Source organism: Xenopus laevis, chromosome 6L (genome assembly GCF_017654675.1).
Source record: "Xenopus laevis strain J_2021 chromosome 6L, Xenopus_laevis_v10.1, whole genome shotgun sequence".
Lineage (NCBI taxonomy): Eukaryota > Metazoa > Chordata > Amphibia > Anura > Pipidae > Xenopus > Xenopus laevis.
Window position 1 is genome coordinate 98,314,132 of NC_054381.1, and position 26,313 is coordinate 98,340,444.

Genomic DNA, 26,313 nt, shown 5'->3' on the forward strand with positions numbered 1-26,313 from the left:
GGGATATTCGACTAGGAACTAAAATCGTTCAACTTCGAATATCCTGCGATCGAACGATCGAAGGATTATTCATTCGATCGAACGATTAAATCCTTCGAATCGAACGATTCGAAGGATTTTAATACAACGATCGAACGAATATCCTTCGATCAAAAAATCACAGGCAAGGCTATGGGGACCTTCCCCATAGGCTAACATTGACTTCGGTAGCTTTTAGCTGCCGAAGTAGGGGGTCGAAGTTTTTCTTAAAGAGACAGTATCGAATGGTCGAATAGTCGAACGATTTTTAGTTCGAATCGTTCGATTCGAAGTCGAAGTAGTAGTCGAAGGTCGCAGTAGCCCATTCGATGGTCGAAGTAGCCAAAAAAACACTTCGAAATTCGAAGTTTTTTTAATTCGAATCCTTCACTCGAGCTTTGTAAATCTGCCCCTAAGTAATTTTTTGGATACTTCAACCATCGAATAGGATACTACGACTTTGACTTCAAATTCGATTCGAAGTAAAATCGTTCGAATATTCGACCATTCGATAATCGAAGTACTGTCTCTTTAAAAAAAACTTTGATTTCAATACTTCGCCAAATTAAACCTACCGAAGTGCTATGTTAGCCTATGGGGACCTTCTAGAGCATTTTTAGAAGTATGTCTAGAAGTAAAATCATTTGATCGATTGCTGAAATCCTTTGATTCAAAGGATTTAATCGTTCAATCGAGCGGTTTTACTTCGACCGCAGGATACCCAAATTTGCTGGAAAAAACTTTGACTTCGATATTCGAAGTCAAAGTATTTCAATTTGATGGTCGAATTTCGAAATATTTTTAACTTCGAAATTCGACCCTTGATAAATCTGCCCCTCAATGTCAAATTTGAAAATATGGTATCATATCTCCATCTGTAACAGTCGTTGCTCTATGAGCTTTACCCCAATAATTTGCTCCGGATGAGACCTTAATTGCTAGGGGTGTAGCCCTCGCAATGGTGTGGAGGCAGGGTGTTGCACAACTGTAACTGAATGCAGTGCACAATAATTGAGGGCCAGTGGTTCTTTAACAATAACGAACTGATTTATTGGAACATATCCACATGGGAGAATAGTATAACGATACAGAAGGCAACCAAGGTGTCAGTACATACTCATAGTGATGACCAATCAGTCTACCCTGAGTTTCTCCTGTTTCCTCTGGGGACACTTCTTATGGGAAACCCAGGGGGATCTATCTAAGTCCCTAATGCACTGTCTCTAGTTCCCTGACTAAAGGTGCCCATACATGGAGAGATCCGCTCGTTTGGCGATGTCACCAATCGAGCGGATCTCCCTCCGATATGCCCACCTTGAGGTGGGCAATATCGGGCTGATCCGATCGTGGGCCCTAGGGCCCAACGATGGGATCCTAGCGAACGCAAACGGGCGGTCCCCATGGCCCAGGCATTTATAGAGCAGCTGCCAAGCAGGGGATAGCTAGGGGTCATACTGTGACCCAGGAAATGGGGCATTACTCCTTCTCTTAAGGGTCCCCTTTGGGCACAATCTTCGGGGAATGCATAGCAAATGGAGAATACATTTATCCATATAATATATATATATATATATATATATATATATATATATATATATATATATATATATATTTAACCAGCTTCCTAACCAGCTTCCTGCAAAGTTTAAATAACTGACTGCATAAACTCAAAATACTGTTGTGATACTGTATACATGATGCAACCAGCTGTAAGAACCGCTTTAACTGCATTTACCAGTAAGTCATACCTTGCATATTGTGTGATTCCATTAACCCTATTGTCTTACAATTAAAAATGGTAACATTTCACAGGGCAACACACAGGTACACAGGCTTTGCAATATTGCTGAAATTATATTAAAACTATGCTAATAATTCTAACAAACTCCATGGCACAGCACTGTCAACAATCAGTCTCCAATGAACCTAAAGGACAGATAACTTGGCTTGCTTAAGGATTATTTGAAAATAAAATTATGTAGATTTATATTTAAATCCACCATAAAATATTTTAGTGATGCACACAATGTAATTTAAGATAATTTACAATATGGTGTATCTTATGTTTTTCTTTTTTTTTTTTCATCATATTTTGTAAAAAAAATTGTACTTACACAGTGTAATCAGTTCTACTTAATCCACTAGTCAAGCTGTGCATAATTACATAGTTACTTTCAAAAAGAAATACATATTGTGTGGGCAATCTGGGCAAGGGCAATCTGTTACAGGGGTGAAAATTGGGGGGTGATGGCAAGCAGATATAGATACATAAGCAGGATGGATACTGCTTATGTCGGCTACTTGTAATGTAGCTCAACTAGGGTTGCTACCTTTTCTGGAAAAAAATACTGGCCTTTCTATATATTTATCTTTTTTCCCTATTAATAACATTGGGATCAGCCATCATTTTTACCGGCCAGGAACACAGGAACAAGGGAGCTGGGAACTACAAAACATAAGCCAGGAATAAAGGAGCAGGAATCAGGCATATGGACTAACGAACCACAAACCAGGAACAGGACACACAGGAGCTCAAAAACGGAGACCTATCATGGAATTGTTCTTTTTGTTAAATAAATGTTTATTGGTTTTTCACATGGACATTACAAAACATTGTAATTATGATAAGAAAGATATGTATCAACAAAATCAGGTCTGTCATAAGTCGGCACTATAGTTCATCCCATGATGAGTCAAGGTGAGCTGAGTTGAGCTCTCCTAAATTCTGCCCAGGGGAACCATAAGGCTGGACACATGGGAACGGTATGCTATAAACAGAAAAAAACACATATCAAATAACAAACACATGACAACATACTTTAGTTGGAAAATGGCCGCAGCAGAATTTAATAGATTTTTAAACATACCATGTACCCTCAAAATACATAAACTAGCCAGCCCAATTCCTTCATTGGTTAGCCTATCCCAAATAGTTCCGCCTTTCGATTCTTCCGGCCAGGAAACTACTTATATAACAAAATTAAATTTTTCCTCCTGCGACAATAGTTTTTTTTCTTATTTTTTTTTATAAGCTTTATTAACAACATATACTCAATATATTACACAACCGGGTGGGCGGGTGGGTGTAAATCTGGACAGCATGTTGACGATGCTCCTCCTTCACCGATCTTCGCCGACTGACAGGTAAGCTAGCCGCGAACCAGCTTTTATACAACCTTCTTTTAGGTCACGTGATTGCTAACCACCAATCGCCTTTCTATTCTACCCAGCTGTCGCCCGGGACCTTCAATCAAGCCAGGGACTTCGCTGACTACAATTTTCTACCTCAGGTAAGCATATAAAATTAACTCTTTCTTTACAGCAACCTTCCCATGCCTGCTATTAGGTGTTAAGCACACTTAAGCCTACACAGGGCTACTAGTAGCAGCAACTACTTGTTGTGACTACAAAATGCCAAAAAATACCCATAGACAATACTGAGAATTGCCTCTGCTAAAACACATTATGTCTTAACAAAGCCAATTATCACTATTTTCTATTTTGTAGCCGTAACTAGTAGCTGCTACTATTAGTTCTGTGTGGATTCACCCTTACAGTTCATTGTCATGTCCCTTGTCCTGTAGGTGTGTCCTTATAGTTCCCATGGATCTGATCCATTTAACTTTGTTGATTCGGAAGGCAAATGGTTTTCCAATTAACTGCACAAAGTGTTTTCACTGCCGTCAATATGCGGGGTCGGGGCCTAGACCCTAAAGATAACTGATCGTGTATGGGCCAAATATATTTTATTGCAAGGTACAGGGAGGACTCCACAATACAATGCAGCTGAGCCTAATTAGTGGAACTTAGAACACAAACAACAGAAGCAGGTTTTCTGTATGAGATTGTGAGAAACATGCTGCCTGCATGCAATGACTGAAAACCAGTTCACTACTAGCCTAGTAATAGCTGCAAATTAATTTTTTGAGGTTATTGGGTCACAGGATTCATCAATGCCCCATGGTGGTTTTGTTCAAAAACTAACAGCACTGATGAGAGTATGCTGTAGCTTTATGTTCTGTGACACAGTTCAGGTAAAGGGTTAAAATACACCCATTAGCAAGAAATTAGAGGTAACATTGCCCTTCACCTGTCTCCTAGGGTTGTATGTTATTACTTTTATTTATAAAGTTGTAGATAAGGGTAAGTGATTTACACACAAATTGATATATTACGTAATGAGGGCCCTGCACCCAGGGTTACAATCTATATGCTACCCACCCAATCAAGGCCATGACTGCCGCTTTGCAGTTGTGCAGAATTGCTATATGTCTAAGATAATAATGAAATGGATAAAATGGACACTAACAAAACAAATACACATAGAAAAGGCTTAATTGAGGAGAGAGGGCAGCCGAACTGATTCAAAGATACGATACAGTTGTTCTCTTAAAGGGGACCCGTCATCTGCAAAATGTATTCAAAATCCTATTTTATCACATAGTCAATATAAATTATTTGAACCTTGCTTCCTTCAGTCTGGGAATTCATAATTATAGCAAGCAGGCAGGAGCCATTTTGTGGACACTGTTATAAAGGCAAGCCTTGCATCATCTCAAAATCTTGTTTGTGCACCAGAATGGGGGACCTGTCTATCCCCATGCCCTGGTTACACAATTAAATGGTAAAGTGAGAGGGGGAATGTGGAGAGAGCAGTGACATCTAGGAAGTGCTGTATGGAAAGTGAAAGTAATTGTCTGCCCCGCCTCTATGTCTAAGGCATAGAGTAGCAGCCATCAATATTTGATTGACAGCTGAGATTTTTAAATGAGTTTACAACAGCTATGAATGCTTTAATAAAAAATAGAAATTGGATTTCAAGTTTAATTTGAAAAGGACTTTTATTATACAGATTTTTATGTCTGGGTGACAGGTCCACTTTAAACTAATAATCACACAAATTCCATTGGATCCACTTTTTATGTGGCATTACTGTGATACTCTCTCCCAAATGCATCTGGAATACATTTAGCCACTGCAACAAGTTATACAATAGTTACCGTATTTCAAAAATCTCAGGAACTAATATGAATCCAAATCTGCACAGAAGTGCACCCAGTTGCAACCAGCTTGTTCCCTCTCTTTACTTCAATTACATGTATATTGAAGGGGTTATTTACCAATGGTCAAGTTGATTTTTACCCAAATAATTTGAGTTTTAGAGGGTATTTTTCAGTCAATAATCTTACATTTTCTGGTTAAAAAAACCAGAGACCTATTATACCCCCACCGTGGAAATAGGTTGAATCTGAAAATACACCTTTTAAAACCCGTCGAGGTCATGTAGAAGTCAATGACAGAGGTCCCTTGAACCAGTTGAAGATGTTACTAGCCTGCATATTGTTCAAGCTTTTTTGTTAGGTTTTGCTTAAAAACTTTCCACTGAAAACTCGATCAATTCGAGCCATTACTGCCAACTGGTTTTTTTTCCACCGAAAACTTGGTCAATTCGAGTATTCAAGTTTTTCACCCAAAATTCACTGATTCAAAAAACCTCACAAACCTCTAAAACTCGACCTTTGATAAATAACCCCTGTATCTACAGATGAAGCAGTTGCAGGGGGGCCAGGAGTGTAGGGGCCCCAATAAAGCCATAATTAATGAGAAATTTCAAAATGATGATGATGATTACACTGTCTGTGTAATTACAGCACTCACAGGATTACAAACACACACATATTATATGTAATTATGCTCAGTGTATGATATTTACATTTGGTACATCACAGATGCCTTTTGACATATGAGTCTAAATTTTTATCTGGAAAATGCATAGACTAGAAACAATAATAGGAAATGCTATTCCTGTAAACACAGTAGATTCTAGTGCAGTGCTGGAGAAATGTCATGTGTATAATTGTTTGATATAACATTATGGTCTTATTAAATGCACACTAAGAGCAAGCAAAACATGACTTACAAATAACAAGTGATTAAAGCAGCTTGTTACAGCTAATTGCATCATGAATAGGCAGCCGTGTATAAAAGCTCATTTGTTTTAGCTTCTATGTATTTTCCATTAAACAGATGGTGTGTATGAGATCAGTACTTTTTGAATGTACAGAGTATTCACTGTGTGCTTACTTACAAATACATAAAAATACGACTAAAGGAGATCTATATGTGGGCAGTGTACAGAGCAAAACATTAATTTTTCCTTTACTGTTTTGAAAATAAATGGAAATGTAATAATATATGTTTACAGAGACATCAGGGGAATGGCTACTCTGTTGTATCATCTGTCTTGCATTAATTGTACAGGGCTATGACAAATGATTAATTATAAATAATAAATAAATATATAGGGTAGCATGGTGGTGCCCTGCTTAGCACTGCTGCCCTTGAAGTTTGCATGTTCTCCTTGTGCTTGTGTTGGCTCCTCCTACATTCCATACATAAAAATATAAAGTCAGATTGTGAGAATGTGATTAGGATTTGACGATGTGAGTTCCACTGGTACAGACTTTTAGTATGTTAGATAATGGCAAATTCTAAGCAAATTTTCAACTGGCCTTCATGTTTTATTTTTTTATAGTTTTTGAATTATTTGCTTTTTTCTTCTCTTTCCAGTTTTCAAAGGGGGGTCGCTGACCCCATCTAAAAACAAGTGATCAGGCTACAAATTTATTGTTAATGCTGCTTTTTGTTACCAACCTTTCTAATGGGGCCCTCTGCTATTCATTTCAAAGTCTTTTATTCAAATCAATTCATGGTTGCTAGGGTACTTTGGACACTAGCTACCAGATTGCTGCAAACTGGAGAACTGCTGAGTGAAAAGCTAAATACTTCGCAAACCTCAAATAATAGAAAATGAAAACCAATTGCAAATTGTCCAGGATATCATTCTACATCATAGTAAAAGTTAATTCAAAGGTGAACAACCCCTTTAACATACATACTGTAAATATACAACTAAAGGTGCCCCAATAAATGATTTGATGGTGTTTGTGACTTTTTCTGCAAGGTGTCAGTCTCTGGTTATTATTGCATTGTTAATTAAATGAGGGATCACGGAACACATACAGTATTCACAAAACATTTTTTTATTGGACTTTTAAGTACATCTTTTCAGTAATATTGGAAAAACCAAGAAGAATTTGATTTGATACTTCAGATTTTACTATTATCAGATTATCAAGTAGTTCCTTTGGAACACAATGATATAAAAACATGAAATCACTTACATACTTTGTCCTAGAATTCACTTTATCCAAGTATCTTCAAATAAAGCTGTTGGGGTACAAATTGCTTTAGAAAAAAAGATATTAATGGGGCTCATTTATCAACACTGGGCAAATTTGCCCATGGGCAGTAACCCGCAGCAACCAATCAAATTGATGCATTCCTCGTTCTACTTGCAGCTGGCTTTAAAAAGCTTATCACTGATTGGTTGCTATAGGTAACTGCCCATGGGCAAATTTGCCCAGTGTTGATAAATGAGCCCCATTATGCCTTGGTGTCAAGTTGTATCTATTAAAATCCAATACATATATTTTGTTTAAGATTAAAACCTCTGTCAACATAGTAGTATCCAATGCCCAGAAAAGGAGGAGGTCAAGAAACAATTAGATTACACGGGTGCTTCCAATATAACTAAACAGGGTTACCCAACTAACACACAATACCCTTTTATTGACCATACCTTTTGCCAGACTCCTCTATCTACATACACTGTTATCACAGATTATGCTAAACATTAATTATACTAACTATTTATAAACATGTGACTAAAGTTCTACTTTCACAGTAACAAACATTTGCCTTATAGGTTTCCAAAAAAACAATGCACTGAATTTTCCCATGGCTTTGCATCTGTTTCATTCACAAAATTGAGAAGAGAAGGGAAATCTAGGCAAATAAATACTTTTTTTTAAAAATAGATAAATGTAGTAGAGTAGCGAAGCGGAGCTCTCCGGCGCCATCTTCTGTATCTTCAGATACTCTTATTTTCCTTCGGCAGTCTTCGGAGCTTTCCGCACATGTGCAGTAGGCAGGAATACCAGAATGGTCCCAACTGCGCATGCGCAGAAAAGCTTTGTACCGGCGCTCACTTCCGCGAGGAACCAGAAGATGCAGAATATGACGCAGGAGAGCTCCGCTGTGCTACTCCACATGAATATGCCAAGGTAAATGACAGGGACACTTTTTCCACTGAGTTACTAAGGAGGGAGAAAGCAGTGAGTGGGGCCAAGGGATGGAAGGGGATGGGGATTTTTGATTAACGGGGGGTTTAGTTCTCCTTTAAGAGCCAAATTCAATGTGATGAGAAATATGAATTTAAAGGGGTTGTTTATATTTGTGTTAACTTTTAGTATGATGTAAAGAGTGATATTCTGAGACAATATGCAATTGGTAAACATTTTTTTTATTTCTGTTTTTTTAGTTATTTCGCTTTTTATTCAGCAGCTCTCCAGTTTGCAATCTTACCCGGTACCGGGTACCGTGCATTAATTTGATTAAGAGACTGGAATATGAATAAGAGAAGGTCTGAATAAAAAAGTGAGTAATCAAAAGTAGCAATATCTATAAATTTGAAACATTAAAGAGCATTTGTTTTTAGATTGGCGACCCCCATTTAAAAGCTGAAAAGATTCAGAAGAAGAAGGCACATAATTTAAAAACTATAAAAAAAAGAAATAATGAAGACTAATTGAAAAGTTGCTCATAATTGGTCATTCTACAACACACTATGGGGGTTATTTATAAAAGGTTGAGTTAATTTATTATGCCCCGAAGCTGCAAAAAGTTTTTACGTTTGTTTTTTTCCATAAATAAGCAAACATTTGAGCTGTGAGTTTATTTGAGGTAGAAAAACATCATAAACCCGACCTTTGATAAATAACCCCCTAAAAGTTAACATAAAGGTGAGCCACCACTTAAAGGAGGTTATTTATCAAAGGTCGAGCTTGTGTGGTTTGTGAGTTTTTTTTCTACCTTCAATGCTAGGGTCCAAATTATCATAGCAGTGGTGTAAGTCAGTCACTACAATATAAATAAGAGAGGGTCTGTATAGAAATATAATTAAAAAAATATAATAACAATATAATTGTTGCCTCTGATGTCAATCATCCCCATTTAAAAGCTGGAAAGCTGGCAAATAATTAAAAAAACTATAAAAAGGAATTCTAGTTAAAAGGCTGCTAAGAATTGCTCGTTCTATAACATACTAAAAGCTAATTGCAGGTGATCCACCCCTTTAAGGCTTTCCCATCAAATTAAAAATGGCCTTTAGGTCTGGATTCTATTAGAGGAGAAAAACTTTTCTACTAGACTTCCCAAAGACTTCAGCAAAGATTCTGGGGTAAATTTATCAAAGAGTGAAGTTCCGCCACTAGAGTGAAATTCCGCAGCTCTCCATTCATTTCTATGGGATTTTGAAAGGCGTATTTATCAATGGGTGAAAGTGAAATTTCACCCTTTGATAAATACGCCTTTAAAAACCCCATAGAAATGAATGGGAAGTGGCGGAATTTCACTCTAGTGGCGGAACTTCACTATTAACTTCACTCTTTGATAAATATACCCCTTAGTGAGATAAACCCATGGGATATGTTTTTCTCAGTTAATTGAATCTAGACCTAAGTATTAAATACCAAGTCTGGCCCTTGTGAAAACCAATAGCACAGCACTGTTTAAACTTGACAACTCAATAGACAGCTATAAGGAAATTTAGAACTGTATTAAGAAAAATATTTTTCTCATCAAATTGGCCTTTTAGGTGAAGACTCAGTATCCCTTTAAAGGGGACCTGTCGCCCAGACATAAAAAGCTGTATAATAAATGTCCTTTTCAAATTAAGCATGAAACCCAAACACTTTTTTTTTATTAAAACATCCATATATGTTTTTAATGTATTTAAAAATTTCATCTGTCAATCATCTAATGCCTGCCCCACCTCTTTGCCTTAGGCAGGCATTTACTTTCACTTTCCATTCTATTCTTTATATATAACATTACCATCTTCACTATATAATTGTTTAGCCAGTGCATGGGCACCAAGTCCCCCATTCTGGCACATAAACAAGAATTTCACATGATGTAAAGCTTATCTTAATAACAGTATTCCCACAATGGCCGCTGCCTGCTTGCTGTGATTGTGAACTCCAAGACTGAAGGAAACAAGGTTTACATAATTTATGTATTTGAAAAACAAAATAGAATATTATTTGGAGTTATTTTTTAGGGCAACAGGTCCCCTTTCAAAAGTAATTGTGAAACAGGAGACAATAATATGTTTTATTGTAATCTACGGGACAGATGTATTATAGTTCAAATCAGATCTACTAAATTAGACATGCCTAAGGGTAGATCTGGAACTCCATAAATCTTCAGTTAGTAATCACCTTGTGCAGAGCATTGTCTAAAATCATACCACTATACTGTTTGGTCTAATATTATGAGACGTCATGTACTATTTAGCTATTTGTTTAAATGAGCAATATGCATAGATACTTATGCAAATCTGTGATTAGTTGCCAATGATTACTACCCTAGGATTTGTTTTGTCTTATCAAATTGTGCAAAATATAACTATTCTAATCTGCATAGACCCACCAGCAGAATCCAAATCACCCCAGTAAAACACTCATCAAATGCTCATTCTACATTGGCCAGTGTGTAGTAATCAATGGATTAAAATACTGTATGTGTGTATAAAACATTACATGGCAATATGATTTTTTCCTTCATAGGCTGCATTCAAATTGTAATCCTTAGACTGGGTATTTTCAATGCCTAGTAGAAAATCCTACTATAAGTCAACTAGAAAATCCTTTAAACTTGGGGAGGCCCATTTATCAAAGGCAGAATTTCGAATTCATGTGAATGTTTTTAATTTGAATATACTTATAATTTGACTGGGAGGTTATTTAGGAAAAAAATTGAACGTCTAATATTCGATCGTATGGTTCCAACCCGAAAATTCAAATCGTATTCGATTCATACAAATCTAGTTTTTTTCCGAAAAAAACCTTGAGGGGCATATTTACTTAGGGTCGAATATTCAGGGTTAATTAACCCTCGATATTCGACCGTCGAAGTTAAATCCTTCGACTTCGAATATCGAAGTCGAAGGATTTAGCAATATTCGTTCGAACGATCGAAGGAATAATTGTTCGATCGAACGATTAAATCCATCGAATCGAACGATTCTAAGGATTTTAATCCATCGATCGAACGATTTTCCTTCGATCAGAAATTGTCTAGAAAGCCTATACGCTAACATTGACGCTCGGTAGGTTTTAGGTGGCCAAGTAGGTGGTCGAAGTTTTTTTAAAGAGACAGTACTTTGACTATCGAATAGTCGAATGATTTTTAGTTCGAATCGTTCGATTCGTAATCGTAGTCGAAGGTCGAAATAGCCAATTCGATGGTCGAAGTAGCCAAAAAAAACCTTCGAAATTCGAAGTATTTTTTATTCTATTCCTTCACTCGAGCTAAGTAAATGTGCCCCGTAATGTCGGGAAGGCTATTAACATCTCCAAATGCCATTGACTTGTACATGAACTCGTCAGGTTTTAGGTGGCGAATATTCGAATTAGGATGGTTTCCATGGTAAAGGTGTGATAAACCACACATTTAAATTTACATTTGAATAGGGGATTAAAATTCGAATGTGTGAATTTTGAAACTCGAAAATTCAAATTCGAATTTACTATTCAACCCTTGATAAATCTGCCCATAAATAAAACCAGTATACTGGTTTTGCCAACAATAAGGATTAATTATATTTTAGTTGGGATCAAGTACAAGGTACTGTTTTATTACTACAGAGAAAAGGGAAAACTTGGATTATTTGGATAAAAAGTCTATGGGAGACAGATTTTCTGTAATTCAGGGCTTTCTAGATAATGGGTTTCTGGATAATGAATCCCGAGCCAGATTCAATCTTATGAAAAACTTATACTGTGGTTTATGTCATGAAAACAATGGAACACAATTAGAAAAGATTTTTGTTCTGCATTCAATCCAATGTGATCCTATTCCTATATATTAAAAATTTCCTGGAAAACATAATTAGCAGGAATAGCATTGTTAAGAGTATTTAGTTAACATGATTAAACAGTTTTAGACCATTCTTGTCAAAAATTAAGGCATCTGTACCCTGTGTTTGTCCATTTTTATAGTGCAAATTCAAGGAAAATGGTAACCGAAATAAGCTGTAATGAAGTATGCCATTGCAATATATAGGAAATGCCTGGATCATCACAAATTAGGTTCTTCTGTTTATTAAATAAATAACTTGGTAAGGTCCATGCCCACATTTGCTGTGTCCTCAAAAAAAGCAGATTAGAATTGCAGATAGAGCACATTTTATATTCATTGTTTATATTTATTGCTTTTTGGGTTTTGCATTTACCCATCTACTTACATGGATAGAAGAGGTTACATGTACAGATTTTTTTAAAACATTAGACCAATTTCTAACTTTCTAAAAATGATAATTCTGAAATTCTTGACTGTTATTATTTTCTTTTATCCCGCTCTGTGTAAGAATTTACTTTGTAATCACCAGTTAGCTCTAATGCATCATCAAAGGGAGCACAGGCCACTGATGCAGAGGTGTCCTTTATAATCTGAATCTGACACAAAGCCTGCATGTAGAGAAACAGAGGGAAATTTTGGGTAAGGTCACACTGAACGTTTCGGGGAGATTTAGTCGCCTGGCGTCTAATCGCCTCGTCTTTCCGACGACCAATCTCCCCGAACGCCTTCCCTCACTCTGCGCTGGCTAAAATGAAAAATCGCCGGCGCTGATCACACGCGGCAGTAACTTGATAACTTCAGAAATGTTTAATTAATTCGTTTTTTATCCATGAGATAAAGCTTATATTTATTCTTTGTTTTTATGATAGTTCCTCATTAAAAATAAAGCCCTGGCACAAGGGCTCTCATCCCTACAGTAGTCAAGCAGAAACTAAAAAGCCGCTACTATAAAGGGAATATGTCAGCAGCCAGTAATATATTCAGTAGAGAGCTGTTGATCCATAACGAAACATATTCTGTAAGCGTTACACAAAAAAATGTAAACATGATACAACACACGCTGGCTAACGTAACTCCACCAACAGAAATAATAAAAAGGAATGCAGTTTGATACGGTTAATATAGCAGAGTAACACGTTTGCTTTTGGCATCAAAGATGCAATTCTACCAGCTGTCATGGATTTATACATTCTAGAGGACTGCATCTTATTCTAAACAAGGAAAAATTAAGCAAGATATCAATACGCTAATTGTGCAATTAAAATGGAAACTAAAATATTGCTTTTTACTGGGCATTTAGTAATTCCAAATTGTATTTTCATAAAAACACTTCAGATCCATAAGGCAAACATGGGCTTTAATACAATGCTGGGGTATAGTAGCTGCTGTCATTCGAGTGATTGATCATGTTCCATAAGTGCAAGCTATGTTGCTGGAATGAACAGGGAAATAGCAAATAATAATGCTTAGTGTGAATCAATGTTCCCTGTAAGACCAGTGCACACCAAATGGCTTGCATAAAAACATGCATTTTGGTATTTAATCAGACCCACATTTGGTATTTATTCAGATCCCATGTCTCTGCATTGCCCACATGACCCAAATGAGAAGGAAAGTTGTTTCTCACTTGGGGATGGCAAATGTTAGGCACCCACAAGTGAATTTATTTACCTACCTGAAACCCGGGCCGATGCTCCTTTTAGCAGAGAACTGCGGAGTTCTTCCAGCGAGCACCAAGGAGCGATCCTCTTCCAGCTTCTTCTTTCTTCAAATTTCCTGGGGCAGACGCATGCACACTAGATTGAAATAGCCAGGTTTTTAGTTCAGCTTTTCACTCTTATGCGCATGCGCAGCTGCGAGAAAAAGCCGGAAGAGGATCGATCTGTGATGCTCGCTGGAATAACCCTGGGCCGCTGCAGTTTTCTGTTGATAGGACCACTGGCCCCAGGTTCAATAAATTCACTTGGGGGTGCCTAACATTTGGCACCCCCAAGTGTGAAAAAACTTTCCTTCTCCTTTAAGGTGGATAAAGGTGGATAAAGGTGGATAAATGTGAAGTCATATAGCCCTTATTAACAAGCAAGCTATTTGTACTTTGAAAGAAATAAAGGTGAATCACTAATAAAACAATTTCATAGTGATATTTAATACAAATTTTAGTTGTGGCACAGAGGCTACAAAATGCAGAATCAATGAATCAATTCAGAATTAACTATGTTAGCAAATTTTCTACAATGAAGTGAGAGCTGCCATAATGTTTATCTTAGGCATACTCTACAGTCCTCACTTTAACATCATTTATTAATCAAGCATAGTTTGCTCTGTACTAATTATACCAAAGGAGACACATGGTTATGGAACTATATATCTTCTTGAATTATCCAGGTCATGCTAATTAGTTCCACTGAGCAAAAATCTACCTTCACTTATTTTTTGTTTCCTCTGAAATGAATGCATATCCTAGCTATCTATTTATACATTATTTTCTAAACATTCATATATATATATATATATATATATATATATATATATATATATATATATATATATATATATATATATATATATATATATACACACACTCAAATGTGAAAAACCCGATTCTGGGAGTTCAAGTCCCACAACTCGAAAATTCAGATAAAAACAACTCGAGCCTTAATAAATCTGCCCCTCTGTGTCAAATGTTATAAAAGGCATGTAAGCCTATGGCACAAATAGTAAAGGGCTGATTGGAACTGTCCTTGGCCTGGGCCCAATTAGCCCACCAGGAGATCCTCTGGTTGGAAATGACTAGGAGATGCTCTGGTGTACTGGCAGGCTAGTCTAACACTGAATAAAATGTAACATTCTCTGAACCTAGTGAGTAGATGCTTTCCAAGAATTGTGTTGCTCTGTGAATTAGCTTATTCAAAGATGTGGCTAGGGAATGAAAACAGCATTTTGGAAATTGATGCAAAAGGCTCCATACAATAGCACTGGATTTGGTGAGAATTTTAGTCTGTCAAAAGATTTCTCTCACATGAGAGGTTTCATTTGTCTCCAGCATAGAGAGCACTGAGCTCTGCTTCCCTGTGTTATCTTTACTACACTTACTGTTATTATTGCACGTATATGTGTTCCCTGCTGTGTAATGAATAATCTGAAGACTGGATATACACGCAGTATTGTTTCTTTTTGTATTGAATTAATATTGTCTGTGTTTGGGATGAGACTTTTGTGCTTTTCAGGGCCACAGTATGGCAAATGTATAGCATGGCTATTTCATCTATTTGGACAGTCTTGGGGAAATATTACAGTGTCTAAAGGTGACTGTCTGTTGTAAATGTACCTTTATTTGACTATATATTTTTATTAACAGTAACAGTTTTTATCACAACCTGTATCATTTCTTAACGTCAACAAATTTTCAAGTTAAATGTAAAATGTTTCATATGTAAATGATTACTGAATTATTGATGTAAAAGCCCCTTTATAATATATTTGTTAAATGGTAATACACTATGACCCTCAAATTGTTATGTATACTGCATCTGCAATTAGCTTATTGAGCACACATAGATATAAATATATCAGAACTAGAGGGTATGTACTGTATGCATAGGCTTCTGCATAGTTTCTCTGACTGGACACCTAGTAAGTGGTCTCATTGAATATCGAGGCCAGTGATTTTTTGCTCATATCTGTGGCATGCCGCAAATAGTTGCTTTAATGTATATACAGTTACACCAATATTGTGAGGTTTCTGGGCAGTAACATATATGGTAGTTGATAATTGCCTAGAAAAGGCACTCGTTTGTGATCTTGCTTTTCTAAAATAAATGATGAATGATAAATTCAGGTCGTGTATATTAATCCAGCCAAGTCATGTGCCATCCATTCATTACCTAGAAACGAGGCCAGTGCCCACATATGCATAGTATTATATGGGACATAATCAGGTGCCGGTGTTATGACTGCACCCCAGGCCAGGGACCAGTTGATACCCCAAGAGTATTAAAAAACGGTAGCATATAATAGCCAACCCATTATCCCATGAAAGTCTTGGATTATATGAGAATTTTTGGTAAACGGAACTTAGGTACTTGGACAGAAGAAATCTGGGGTCCATGGGCCTCCAGTTAAATCACTGAGCAGTCGAGCAAAGTGAAATTATTTTTTTAATGTTCTGTGCTAGTATTGAGCCTCTTTGTAAATGCCCTTCCCCCACTGTCTTTTGTATTATTTACTATAGAAAAAATGCAATATCGTTCCTATAAATGTTATATTTATTAGAAATTATTCTGTGTGGAATTACTAAATGCCCACAAAAGCAATATGAATTCAGTTCATACTGCGAGTGAGATGCAGGCAATGCCTACGATGATGAAATTAAACACCCTCTGTCAGGCTGGTGCTCTTAGAAAAATACAGTGCCAGACTATCCCATCATTTCTGCAGGCTCGGTGACCAACTTGGAACCATCCCATGATGTCTTGAACTGTTCAGGAACAGGAAATTCTTTCTGTTGAGAGACAAACCCAACAAAGGAGATCAGATAAGCTGGTGGATATAATATACAAACTGCAGAGAATGTGGCTGGACTTGCATGAATGCCAATGCCTTTAGAATTCAGGCAAACTGGAATTAGGAGCTTCTGCTTATTAAATTTCTCAGGAAACATTTCTCATAGCAGCGACTAAGATTAGTGAAACTTTACTCATACCAGTTGTATTATTTGTCATGAACTCTTCATACAGTCATAGGAACAGTTACCATTATTATCTATGTATTAGTCCATATTTATAAAGTGCTGACTTGTTTACAATAATATCACACATAATTCTATGACTGCTGCTACCATCAAGTGGTTATTTGGGTACTATGACCTTTAGTGAAAAATTCCCTTAGGGGAAAAACATCCCTATCTGACCACATATTTTATATAATACAAAATTGACCATAATTACAAGTTACCATAATTACTAGCAAGTTTTATAGGCCTGTTGGGCACTCAGAAAAGTTATACAAGTGATCATTCTTACAGTCAAATATATAAAATACAAAATGTAATCTTACATAATCTCCATCGTGTGGGACAAGGATGTTCATTTCTGATGATTTGGCACTCACAATCTCACAGTCTATTGAATTTTCACTCAGGTATACATGGCATCCATCTGTCTTGTTAATGGAAATGGTTGGTACTTTTCCTAAAACCTTGGAAATGCCAAAAAAACAGCACATAAATATTATATAATGCTCATTTATTAATTCAACAAACTACAGGCTAAGGACCTTCCCCATAGGCTAACATTGATTTCGGTAGCTTTAAGGTGGCGAACTAGGGGGTCGAAGTTTTTTCTTAAAGAGACAGTACTTCGACTATCGAATGCTCGAATAGTTGAACGATTTTTAGTTTGAATCGTTCGATTTGAAGTCGTAGTCGAAGGTCGAAGTAGCCCATTCGATGGTCGAAGTAGCCAAAAAAACATTCGAAATTCAGAAAGTTTTTTTTCCTCTATTCCTTCACTTGAGCTAAGTAAATGGGCCCCAGAACATTCACATCAGAAAGGTCTACTAACCAGTAGAAGTACTGGTTAGCAATAGGTTCTAAGACACATTTGAAGGCCAAATGAGTGCTAAAAAAAGAGAGTAGGGTTACTTATGATCCCCTCATCACATCCACAAGAAAGTCACCCGCATGCAAAACCCGAGGGACATTAAATGAGTGACAAGTTCTACTAGTAATTGCCTCTATTTTTACATATGCCTTACCTGTATCTCAATATTTTTGGAATTGATTACTTCTACAATGCCCACAACATCATCAAAGACAAGTCCAAGCTTTGCGCAGTTGTCTGGAAAAAAAGTTTCCATCAGGAAGCAAAGCAGATAACAATATCTGGTAAGAATTTGCTATTTGCATCCCTTCCAGCTGATAAAGTGTTTCATATTGCCAAACAAATATACTCTGAAAGAGTTTCTTGGGATTAGCAGCTCACTGTTACTTCACTGTGACTCACTAGCTGAAACGTCCTGTGAATGTTGCAGTCAAAAACATTATCTTTATGGGGTCCCTTATCCAGATACATTATATCCAGTAAAGCTTCAAATTACAGGAAGGCCATCTCTCACAGAGTTAACATAAATAATTCTAATTCTTTAAAAATAATTTCCCTTTGTTAACCTCTATTAAAATGTAGGTAGAATTACAATACAGACATGGGATCAATTAACTGTTTTACAGAAAGCTACAGGAATACAGCAATGCTTTTTCCCACAGTAACCTACTTAAGCGAACAGTTTTTAATTTTAATTGTATCTGTGTAATAAGAAGATAATATCCTGTACTTTTTGATAATGTAGCCAGCATAAATCCATGCTGGTGGCAATACAAGCATAATAAAGCTCATGAAATGGGCCAAAAGCTTAACTCTTAATTTAATTTAAAACTGTCACACAGAGCCAGATGCAATTCAATGAGGAATTTAATGTTTTTTTTAGCATACTTAAGGTATGGCAATCCAAATACTGTAAAGATCCCTTATCCACAAAATACCAGGTCTCCCCACAACCTCCCCATGGCCAAAATCCTGGGTTACCCTTTATGCAAAAATTGAAGGCCTGAGGGGAGGATCTGTATCTGCTTCCTCTGTTAGGGGATTTACTGGAAATTGTGGGTCACCCGCAGTCCCCCTACAGTGGAAACAGACCCCTGCCCAAACAGTCTAGAGGGCCTTATTTGGCAGCTAAAATTGCATTGTGTTTTAGGCTGAAAGCAGGTCAGCAGATGTATTTATATCACATGTGGCATTATTCAAGTCATAAATCAGCATCATTTTAAAAAGGTTATATCAGTATCTTTGTATTGGCCCCCTTATGGCAGTCTCACAGCCAGAAATAAGTTGTACCAACTGTACATGTACTAGATGATTGGTGTGCCAAATACATCTGTGTAGTATTTCATTAGTAAATATATAGTGCATATAATATATATCAACAGCTCATTCTGAAGACATTTCTATTAACCTACCAATTATAATTGAATTTATTTTGCCTTTAACTTGTACGGTTGTTTTCTTGCATTTAAAAATGTACACCACTTGCTTGAGTTCAGTTTCAGAAATGACAAGGCCTTGTGATCCCTCTTGGTATTCCTAGAATAAAAATGTGAACATTGCTGTGATCAATATGTATTTTGATTTGAATGATATAACCAAAAAGTAAACTGCATGTCTACAGTTCTGAAAATAAAATACAATAGTGACTAAATCACTGACTGGGTTTTAAATCAGAGAGATGGGCTCAGTTTTTGGAGACTTCAGTGGGACATAGGCATATCACTTTATCTCCACAAATTCACTGTTAGCTTTAATAGAGAATGTTCTACTAATTGGTAACAAATAATTCTAGCCGTAGATGTGTACCCTGTGCATTATTCTATGCAGCACCAACCTTATTTTTTTTCCTTATAACTGAATATTATTCCTCTGTATTTGGAAATGTGCCTCACAAACATTTCAGGTATTATCCCCCATCTTGGTATGCATTATATCATGCACCAGTGTCAGGGCTCAGGGCAAATGTCTTTGTTTGGGCTCATTGAGAGATCCTCTGCTACCCTGCCAGGGATCCTGATTACTCTTAAATCAAATAGTGACTAACTAGCCATTAGAATAATTTATTATGCTTCCACTATTGTCACTAAAGCACAACTTTAAAACCAGACTTGCAATAGTTTGTGAAATGACTTGAAGCTGGTGAACATACAATTGTTGAATTAGCCTGCATATAATTGCAAAATAGGTGCATAGCAGCAAATCGCTTACCACTCTCCATTTCTTTCCTTCCAGTTCCAGCAAAGGAGGATAAGACTGATGTGCAGGAGGTGTAGTTGGACTTGGGGTGTGACTTTTTGTAGGGGATCTACTTGGTCCACTTTCACTCCTCAATTTAGGATTTTTATGAGTCTTCTGTTCATCTGAAACATGTCGGAGCCCTGTCCCAAAATGTCATTGCATATTTCATATAAATAGAAACACTTTAGAACTCAACTGTCCTGGAGAGCTTATAATTTACAAGGAAGATATACACAAATAAAAGGATTTCAGATGCATAACCAGCTGTGTCTTGTACCTGTGTGAATACTATATGATTTCTTTAGAATGTGTTTCCTATGAAGACTTGAGAATAGGGCTATAGGACCAGTTATACGCATAATATAAATATTTATCATCTGTGATGACGTATTATTTATTTCTATCCTGTACATCCGAACCAGAAAAAGTACAGAAAGCCAACAAAAATAACCTGCAGTGATAATTACAGACATCTCCATTTAGTTTTGCTCTTTAGTGTTGAAAAAATTGCAAACCCAGTTCAATCCCACCGAAATCCATTAGAAGGCCACCACCTAGGGCAGAAAACTGGCCTCAATTGGCCCCAATTAAGACTAGATATAAGCAACTGGCAGTCCTCCAGCTGTTGATGAACTATAGTAGAAGGCTGCCATTGGATAACATTGATTATGAATTATTCCATGGCACTGCTATTCTGTCTTTTAGAAAGTATTTGTTATAAGGCAGGGGCTTGTATCTACAATACATTTATAGTAATGCCATGTATTGTCATTATAATCTGACCACACACAGATCATATAATCATCAAGTCTGTAGGTTTTTACCTTTTGTAATAGTTTCTCCCTGATTTAGCTGGGCAAACAATGCTGAGCGATCTTGGGAAATATCATCTTTGGCTTTAGAAGCTTCAAAATCAGCCATTGGAGGAGGACATGGAGGGGGAGGAGGGGGAGGAGGAGGGGGTGGACAACTTGGCTCAGATGATTTTTGCAGTAGAGTGCCTCCATTGGCAGTTGGTGGAATTGAATATATCTGTATGAAAACAAAAAAAGCATTATTTTACACTTCTTTCATGCTGGAAAGGGAAACTACTACTGGTATGATGCTGTTAGAGGTGATGAAAGTAAATATATGATTGGCTGCTTAAAGTGACTAAAATAATGCAATAACAGGCTCAGGCATTTCACCTGATTCTGTTATCCAAAGAAACCAATCATTATTAGAAATGCAATAGAGTAGTACAACTGCTGATTGGTTGCTATACATATGTTTTTTAACTGCTCATTGGTTGCTATACATTAAACATGAAGGCAAACCTTTGCCCCTGTTACTATATAACTGCACATTATTTAGAGTTTTAGCACACACCAGATCCAGTCTACATCACTGAGAATTGCTACTTTTGTTATTGCAAGGTTCAGCTTCTGTATATGTATTTGTGACTGACGGCGGGTCATTTTTTGGCACACAGTGCAGACGATAGATAAAACTGTTTACCATCTGCTTAGCAGAGTCAATTTAGGGCACATAATATCTCCTATTGCCATACCCACTACAAATAACCCGAACAAGCTGTTCCAGAATCATGCTGTCGCTGGTAATCATAGATATGTGTAAATCCATGAGGGTCTGCAGGTTTGGTATATTTAGGCCATGCTTAAGATATGAAAAACATTGCTATCTACTGCTACCTTATCATTGGAAACCTGCCAATTACTAGAAAGAAAGGCATGGTCAGTTAGAATCCCTTCTAGCAATATAAAATGAAAAGCTGTTTAGCTGCACTGTTACTGGCTAGTTTATTACAAATCTATATACACAATAGATAATATGGTAACAGATATGCTATAAAACCTTAACTTACAACATAGAGCCTACTGTTGTACTGCTCCAATGTTCCCATTTTCTGATATTTTTTTTAGAACGGGGGGGGGGGGGGGGCAAAGGGTTAAGAAGGTGTGTGGGGGATGGTTAAATCAGTTTAGGTACAGTATACATATATCATTGTCAGAAACCAATAATCTGTGACAGACATATTGACAGTCATAATACAATCAAGGTATCAGAAACCCAGCGCAGATACTAACTCAGTAGCTGACTGAGTGCACTTGCACTCTCTTGCACCAGAAAAGCTGAGTTTCTTGTTTAAAAACTGGAAATTTGGTTTATAAGGTTACCCGGAGAGGCTTTTTGCTGCCCCTGGTTACTTTCTCAGAGCTGCTGATTGAGGAGAATTTTTCACCTCACTCAGCATTCTTCTACCTGATAAACGATTAGCAGGAGCTGTTCTTATTATTAGAGAGATATCAATAAAAAGGGATAAGATCAAAATAAAATAGAAATAGCTTATAAAATGGTACTTAAGGCATACATTTAGTCACACTGGAGAGAACTGCACAATGGTACCCAATCAAGTTTTACTTTTCATTGTTCTACATGTAGCTGTTCCAAAAAATAAAGAGAAATTCCAATCCATATTTTTCCATATAGTGGGCAAGTTATATTCTCCAGATGTGTGAATTTCCAATTTTTTTTATGCACTTAAACAACGGAGTAAGAGGGGAATCTTATTAAGGGTAACAACTGTTTCAATTGCTATTCATCTCATGCGCCAGGGATCCCCAACCTTTTGAACGAGTGAGCAACATTCAGAAGTAGAAGGAGTTGGGGAGCAACACTAACATGAAAAATTGTTCTTGGGGTGCCAAATAAGTGCTGTGATTGGCCATTTAATAGCCCCTATGTGGATTATCAACCTAGATTGAGGCTCTGTTTGGCAGTGCACCTAGTTTTTATACAACCAAAACTTGCCTTCAAGACTAAAATTCAAAAATAAGCACCTGCTTTGAGGACACTGGGAGCAACATCCAAGGGGTTGGAGAGCAACATGTTGCTCACGAGCTACTGGTTGGGGACCACTGCGCTATATGAATAAGGATTTCTTATTAAGAATGAACATAAACATTTGTAAACAGCATACTGTAAAGAAGACAAAACACTATTTGACACTAGCCATTTCTGAGAAGACATCTGTAAGAAACGTCTACTTAAACAATAAAAGGATTATACACCCCTTTTTGTATAGGGACATATGGCCAGGGTCAGAGCCATCAGTATCATATAACAGCTCTGTATAACAGGTGGATTATCACACATGCAGGGGCTCTTTGTTAAGGTCCTATTCAGTATAAATCTTCCAGCCACCTGTTTTTAAGCAGTCCTGATGTGGGCTGTATATGTTACATGCAGAAGCAGCTGATGTCCAGGCACCACTGTACACCCTCTTTCTTTATTGTCAAGACTTATGACTTGTTTGTACAAACCTATGTCTGTGCGGCTCGACTCTGGAACATCTTTTGCACTTTAACTGCTCTTGTTGTTATGTTGATACTATAACTCCATTAAAAGTTACTAAAAAAAACTGCAATCCTGACTTGTATGCACTGTATTTGTGTTTGGGATCTATTAGCTGTGGCTGCCGCCATAAAAAGTTATTGAGAATTGTAGTACAACAAGGCTACAGACTAAGCATATGAATTCATTCTTTAATTGACCTTGAAAATGCTAAATGCAAACAAATCTTACACATTGATGTTTGTCTAGAACTATAAGCTAGTGTTAAGAACACACTTGTGTGCAAAGTATCAAACAATCACCAGTTGTTCTGTTGGCTTTTTAGTGCTTTATGTAAGTATTATGAGTGTCGGTAGACAAAAGTGCAAACTTTTCTGAGCCCTTCTTGTTAGGCCATGACACAGCTGTTGCTCTGTCCCATTCTTTTGGCACTTAGCAGCTCCCCCATACTGTAGCATACTACACAGCTCAATAGCATCACTCAAGGAAGTCGCTCAGAATTTGGCAGCCGCTGCTGAAGTGAAATGAACAGTTGCTTGGTACAGCTGTTGGTTTCTTAAAAAGGTCATCTATGGTAAAAATAAAAACTTGGATTATGAACTCAGCTACAGGGGGCAGCATTGCTTCACTATGCACAAAGTACTTTCATTTGTAAAAACAGTTTATGAGATGACTGAATGGGTTATCCTAAATTCTGCCCTGTCCTTCACTCCTCATATCCAGTCACTTATTAAATCATGTCACCTCCACCTAAGGAACATATCCAAAATACGATAATTTATCACCCAAGATTCTGGCAAAATTCTTATTCACTCTCTGTTCATATCACGTCTAGACTACTGTAACTCTCTTTTCATTGGCCTTCCCCTCCAAACCATAATAAACACTGCCACGAGGCTCATAAACCTCAGCAACCGCTCCTCCTCTGCCATGCCTCTCTGCCAATCCCTACACTGTCTTCCATTACCATTCAGAATAAAATTCTAATTAATGACCCTGACATTCAAAGCAATTCATAACTCTGCCCCACCCTACATCTCTGATCTCATCTCTATATATTCACCCAACCGCTTGCTACGCTCCTCTACTGACCTGCTACTCAACTCCTCTCTCATTACCTTTTCACATGCCCACATTCAAGACTTCGCAAGGGCTGCACCCCTCCTCTGGAATTCTCTCCCACAGTTTGTCTGACTTTCGCCCAACCTTTCTGCTTTCAAAAGATCTCTTAAAACGCACTTCTTTAGAGAAGCCTACCTTCACTCTGCTTAACTACCAAATGCAATACCACATACAGTATTACATCTCTCACTCACTTAATTCTGATCTTGCCCCCTCCCACACCTTGCATCTTATTCCCTTTCCTTTAAGCTGGCCATAGACGCAATGATGTGATTGTACGAATCGAGGATTCGTACGATTTTCGAACCGTGTGTGGAGAGTCCCGACATTTTTCGTCCGGCGAAGATCGGTCGTTTGGTCGATCGGACAGGTTAGAAAATTTCTGTCGGCTGCCGATAATATCTCTGCGTGTATTGCCGATCGTACGATTTTCAGTGGGAGACGGTCACTAGCTTTGGTCGGACATAGATATCGTACGATTGTTGTCAGGGGCAGAACATTGCTGATCTGTTCTTTAACTACTTTATTTGATCTGACTGGTAAGACTTTGATCTGAATGGTTAGTGGCGGGTCGGGAGATAGGAAAGTTCGATCGTACGATGATTCGTTCGATCGGATCTTTGCATCTATGGCCAGCTTTAGATTGTAAGCTCCTCTGCACAGGGCCTTCCTCACCTTTTGTACCGTATTGGTTGTGATGTATGTCACTCAATATGTTCTATGTATGTAATTAATGTGATTTAGTTGTATAAACACATTTACTTTACAGTGCTGTGAAATATGCTGGCGCTATATAAATAAATGTTAATAATAATAATAATAACCCTCATATGTCCATTGATAGCCAGTAGCCTGCCTTTAAACTCCATACTCAGCCACCTTATAGCATATTTACATTTTTTCAGCCATTCCCAGCCCAGTATGATGGTCTGCGCTTGTTTATCCTTATATTCTTTGTGTATTGGCTCAGGCTAAATTGGGTTCTTATAAACACATGTTTTGTAAAATACATTTTCTGAAGGTGATGAATGTGATTTCTCTCTCATAGTTACATAGTTAAGGTGAGCTGAAAAAAGACCTAAGTCCATTAAGTTCAACCCCTGCAAATGAAACCCAAAGCACATACATAAACACACTCATAACGGCCTCTGCACACACTCATAAACTATATATACCAATATCCATACCAATTGTAGATATTTGTATCACTATAGCCTATGATATTATGCTTGTGCAAGATCATCCAGTAATAGCAATATTACTAGTAAACACTGGGTGGCCCTAACGGAATACATTGTTGTACCTCAGAGTCTGGGAAAGGTTTTTTTCTTTATGTTTAGGTTATTCTTCGCATGTTTAGGTTATTCTTCGCAATAATAGCTGTATTTCAGGGGCTTTGTACTTTTAAAGCAGGCTCAGTACTGGGATTTAAAATAGGCCGTGGCATTTAAAGTATACAGTGGCTCAAATAAGCCCCCCCCCATCACCAGCCCCATAAATGGTTGTCTATGGCACATTACAGCAGCCCCATTGGCATTTGCCAGAATCCACATATTGCCAGTCCAGGCCTGCTCTAAAGGGCTCATTTACAAACCACAAGTGCAATTGGTGTAGTCATTGCCCAGATTGGTACCATTCATTAAATGTACTTGTGTCTAAATCTGTTCCTTGCACTCCTGCATACTGTAGTTGTGCTCATCGGCCAGGCTGCCTCCTTTTGCAAATTGTGCATAGAGCACCTACTGACCACAGGTATCCCTGGAGTTACTGCTACATCATGGCTGCTTCATGGTTCTCAAAGCGGCCTGCACCAATTGAAGCAGTGAACTGTACAGCTTCAAAAATTATGACATCTGAACACACACTGTTTGGTGGACCATATTGTAACACAGTGACCGCAATAGTGTCAGGTGCATTGACACCTTAAGTATGCAATTACATTGTTGGGTGCTATATAGAAAGAACGTAGATTTAAAACAACGAGGGTATTTCACAT

At 37.4% G+C, this 26,313-nt stretch overlaps 1 protein-coding gene and 1 long non-coding RNA gene across 4 annotated transcripts in view; one reads left to right on the forward strand and one right to left on the reverse strand.

The window, feature by feature from the left end:
* LOC108719145 overlaps nt 1-19,961 on the forward strand; it is a 22,794-nt gene extending 2,833 nt beyond the window's left edge. The window contains exons 2-3 of the long non-coding RNA XR_001936168.2: nt 3,249-3,308; nt 19,836-19,961. This is a non-coding gene — a long non-coding RNA (uncharacterized LOC108719145). The remainder of the gene's footprint in view (nt 1-3,248; nt 3,309-19,835) is intronic.
* The window catches only part of cap2.L (cyclase associated actin cytoskeleton regulatory protein 2 L homeolog), a 70,432-nt gene continuing 56,348 nt past the window's right edge, over nt 12,230-26,313 (reverse strand). For 2 of the 3 annotated variants that reach the window (XM_018266430.2, XM_018266429.2), the window contains exons 8-13: nt 20,666-20,873; nt 19,812-19,981; nt 19,016-19,139; nt 17,758-17,840; nt 17,059-17,199; nt 12,230-16,504 (exon numbers count right to left, since the gene is read on the reverse strand). In XM_018266430.2, coding sequence (XP_018121919.1) covers nt 16,421-16,504; nt 17,059-17,199; nt 17,758-17,840; nt 19,016-19,139; nt 19,812-19,981; nt 20,666-20,873 — 810 coding nt within the window. In that variant the 3' untranslated portion in view covers nt 12,230-16,420. 3 annotated transcript variants of the gene reach the window in all.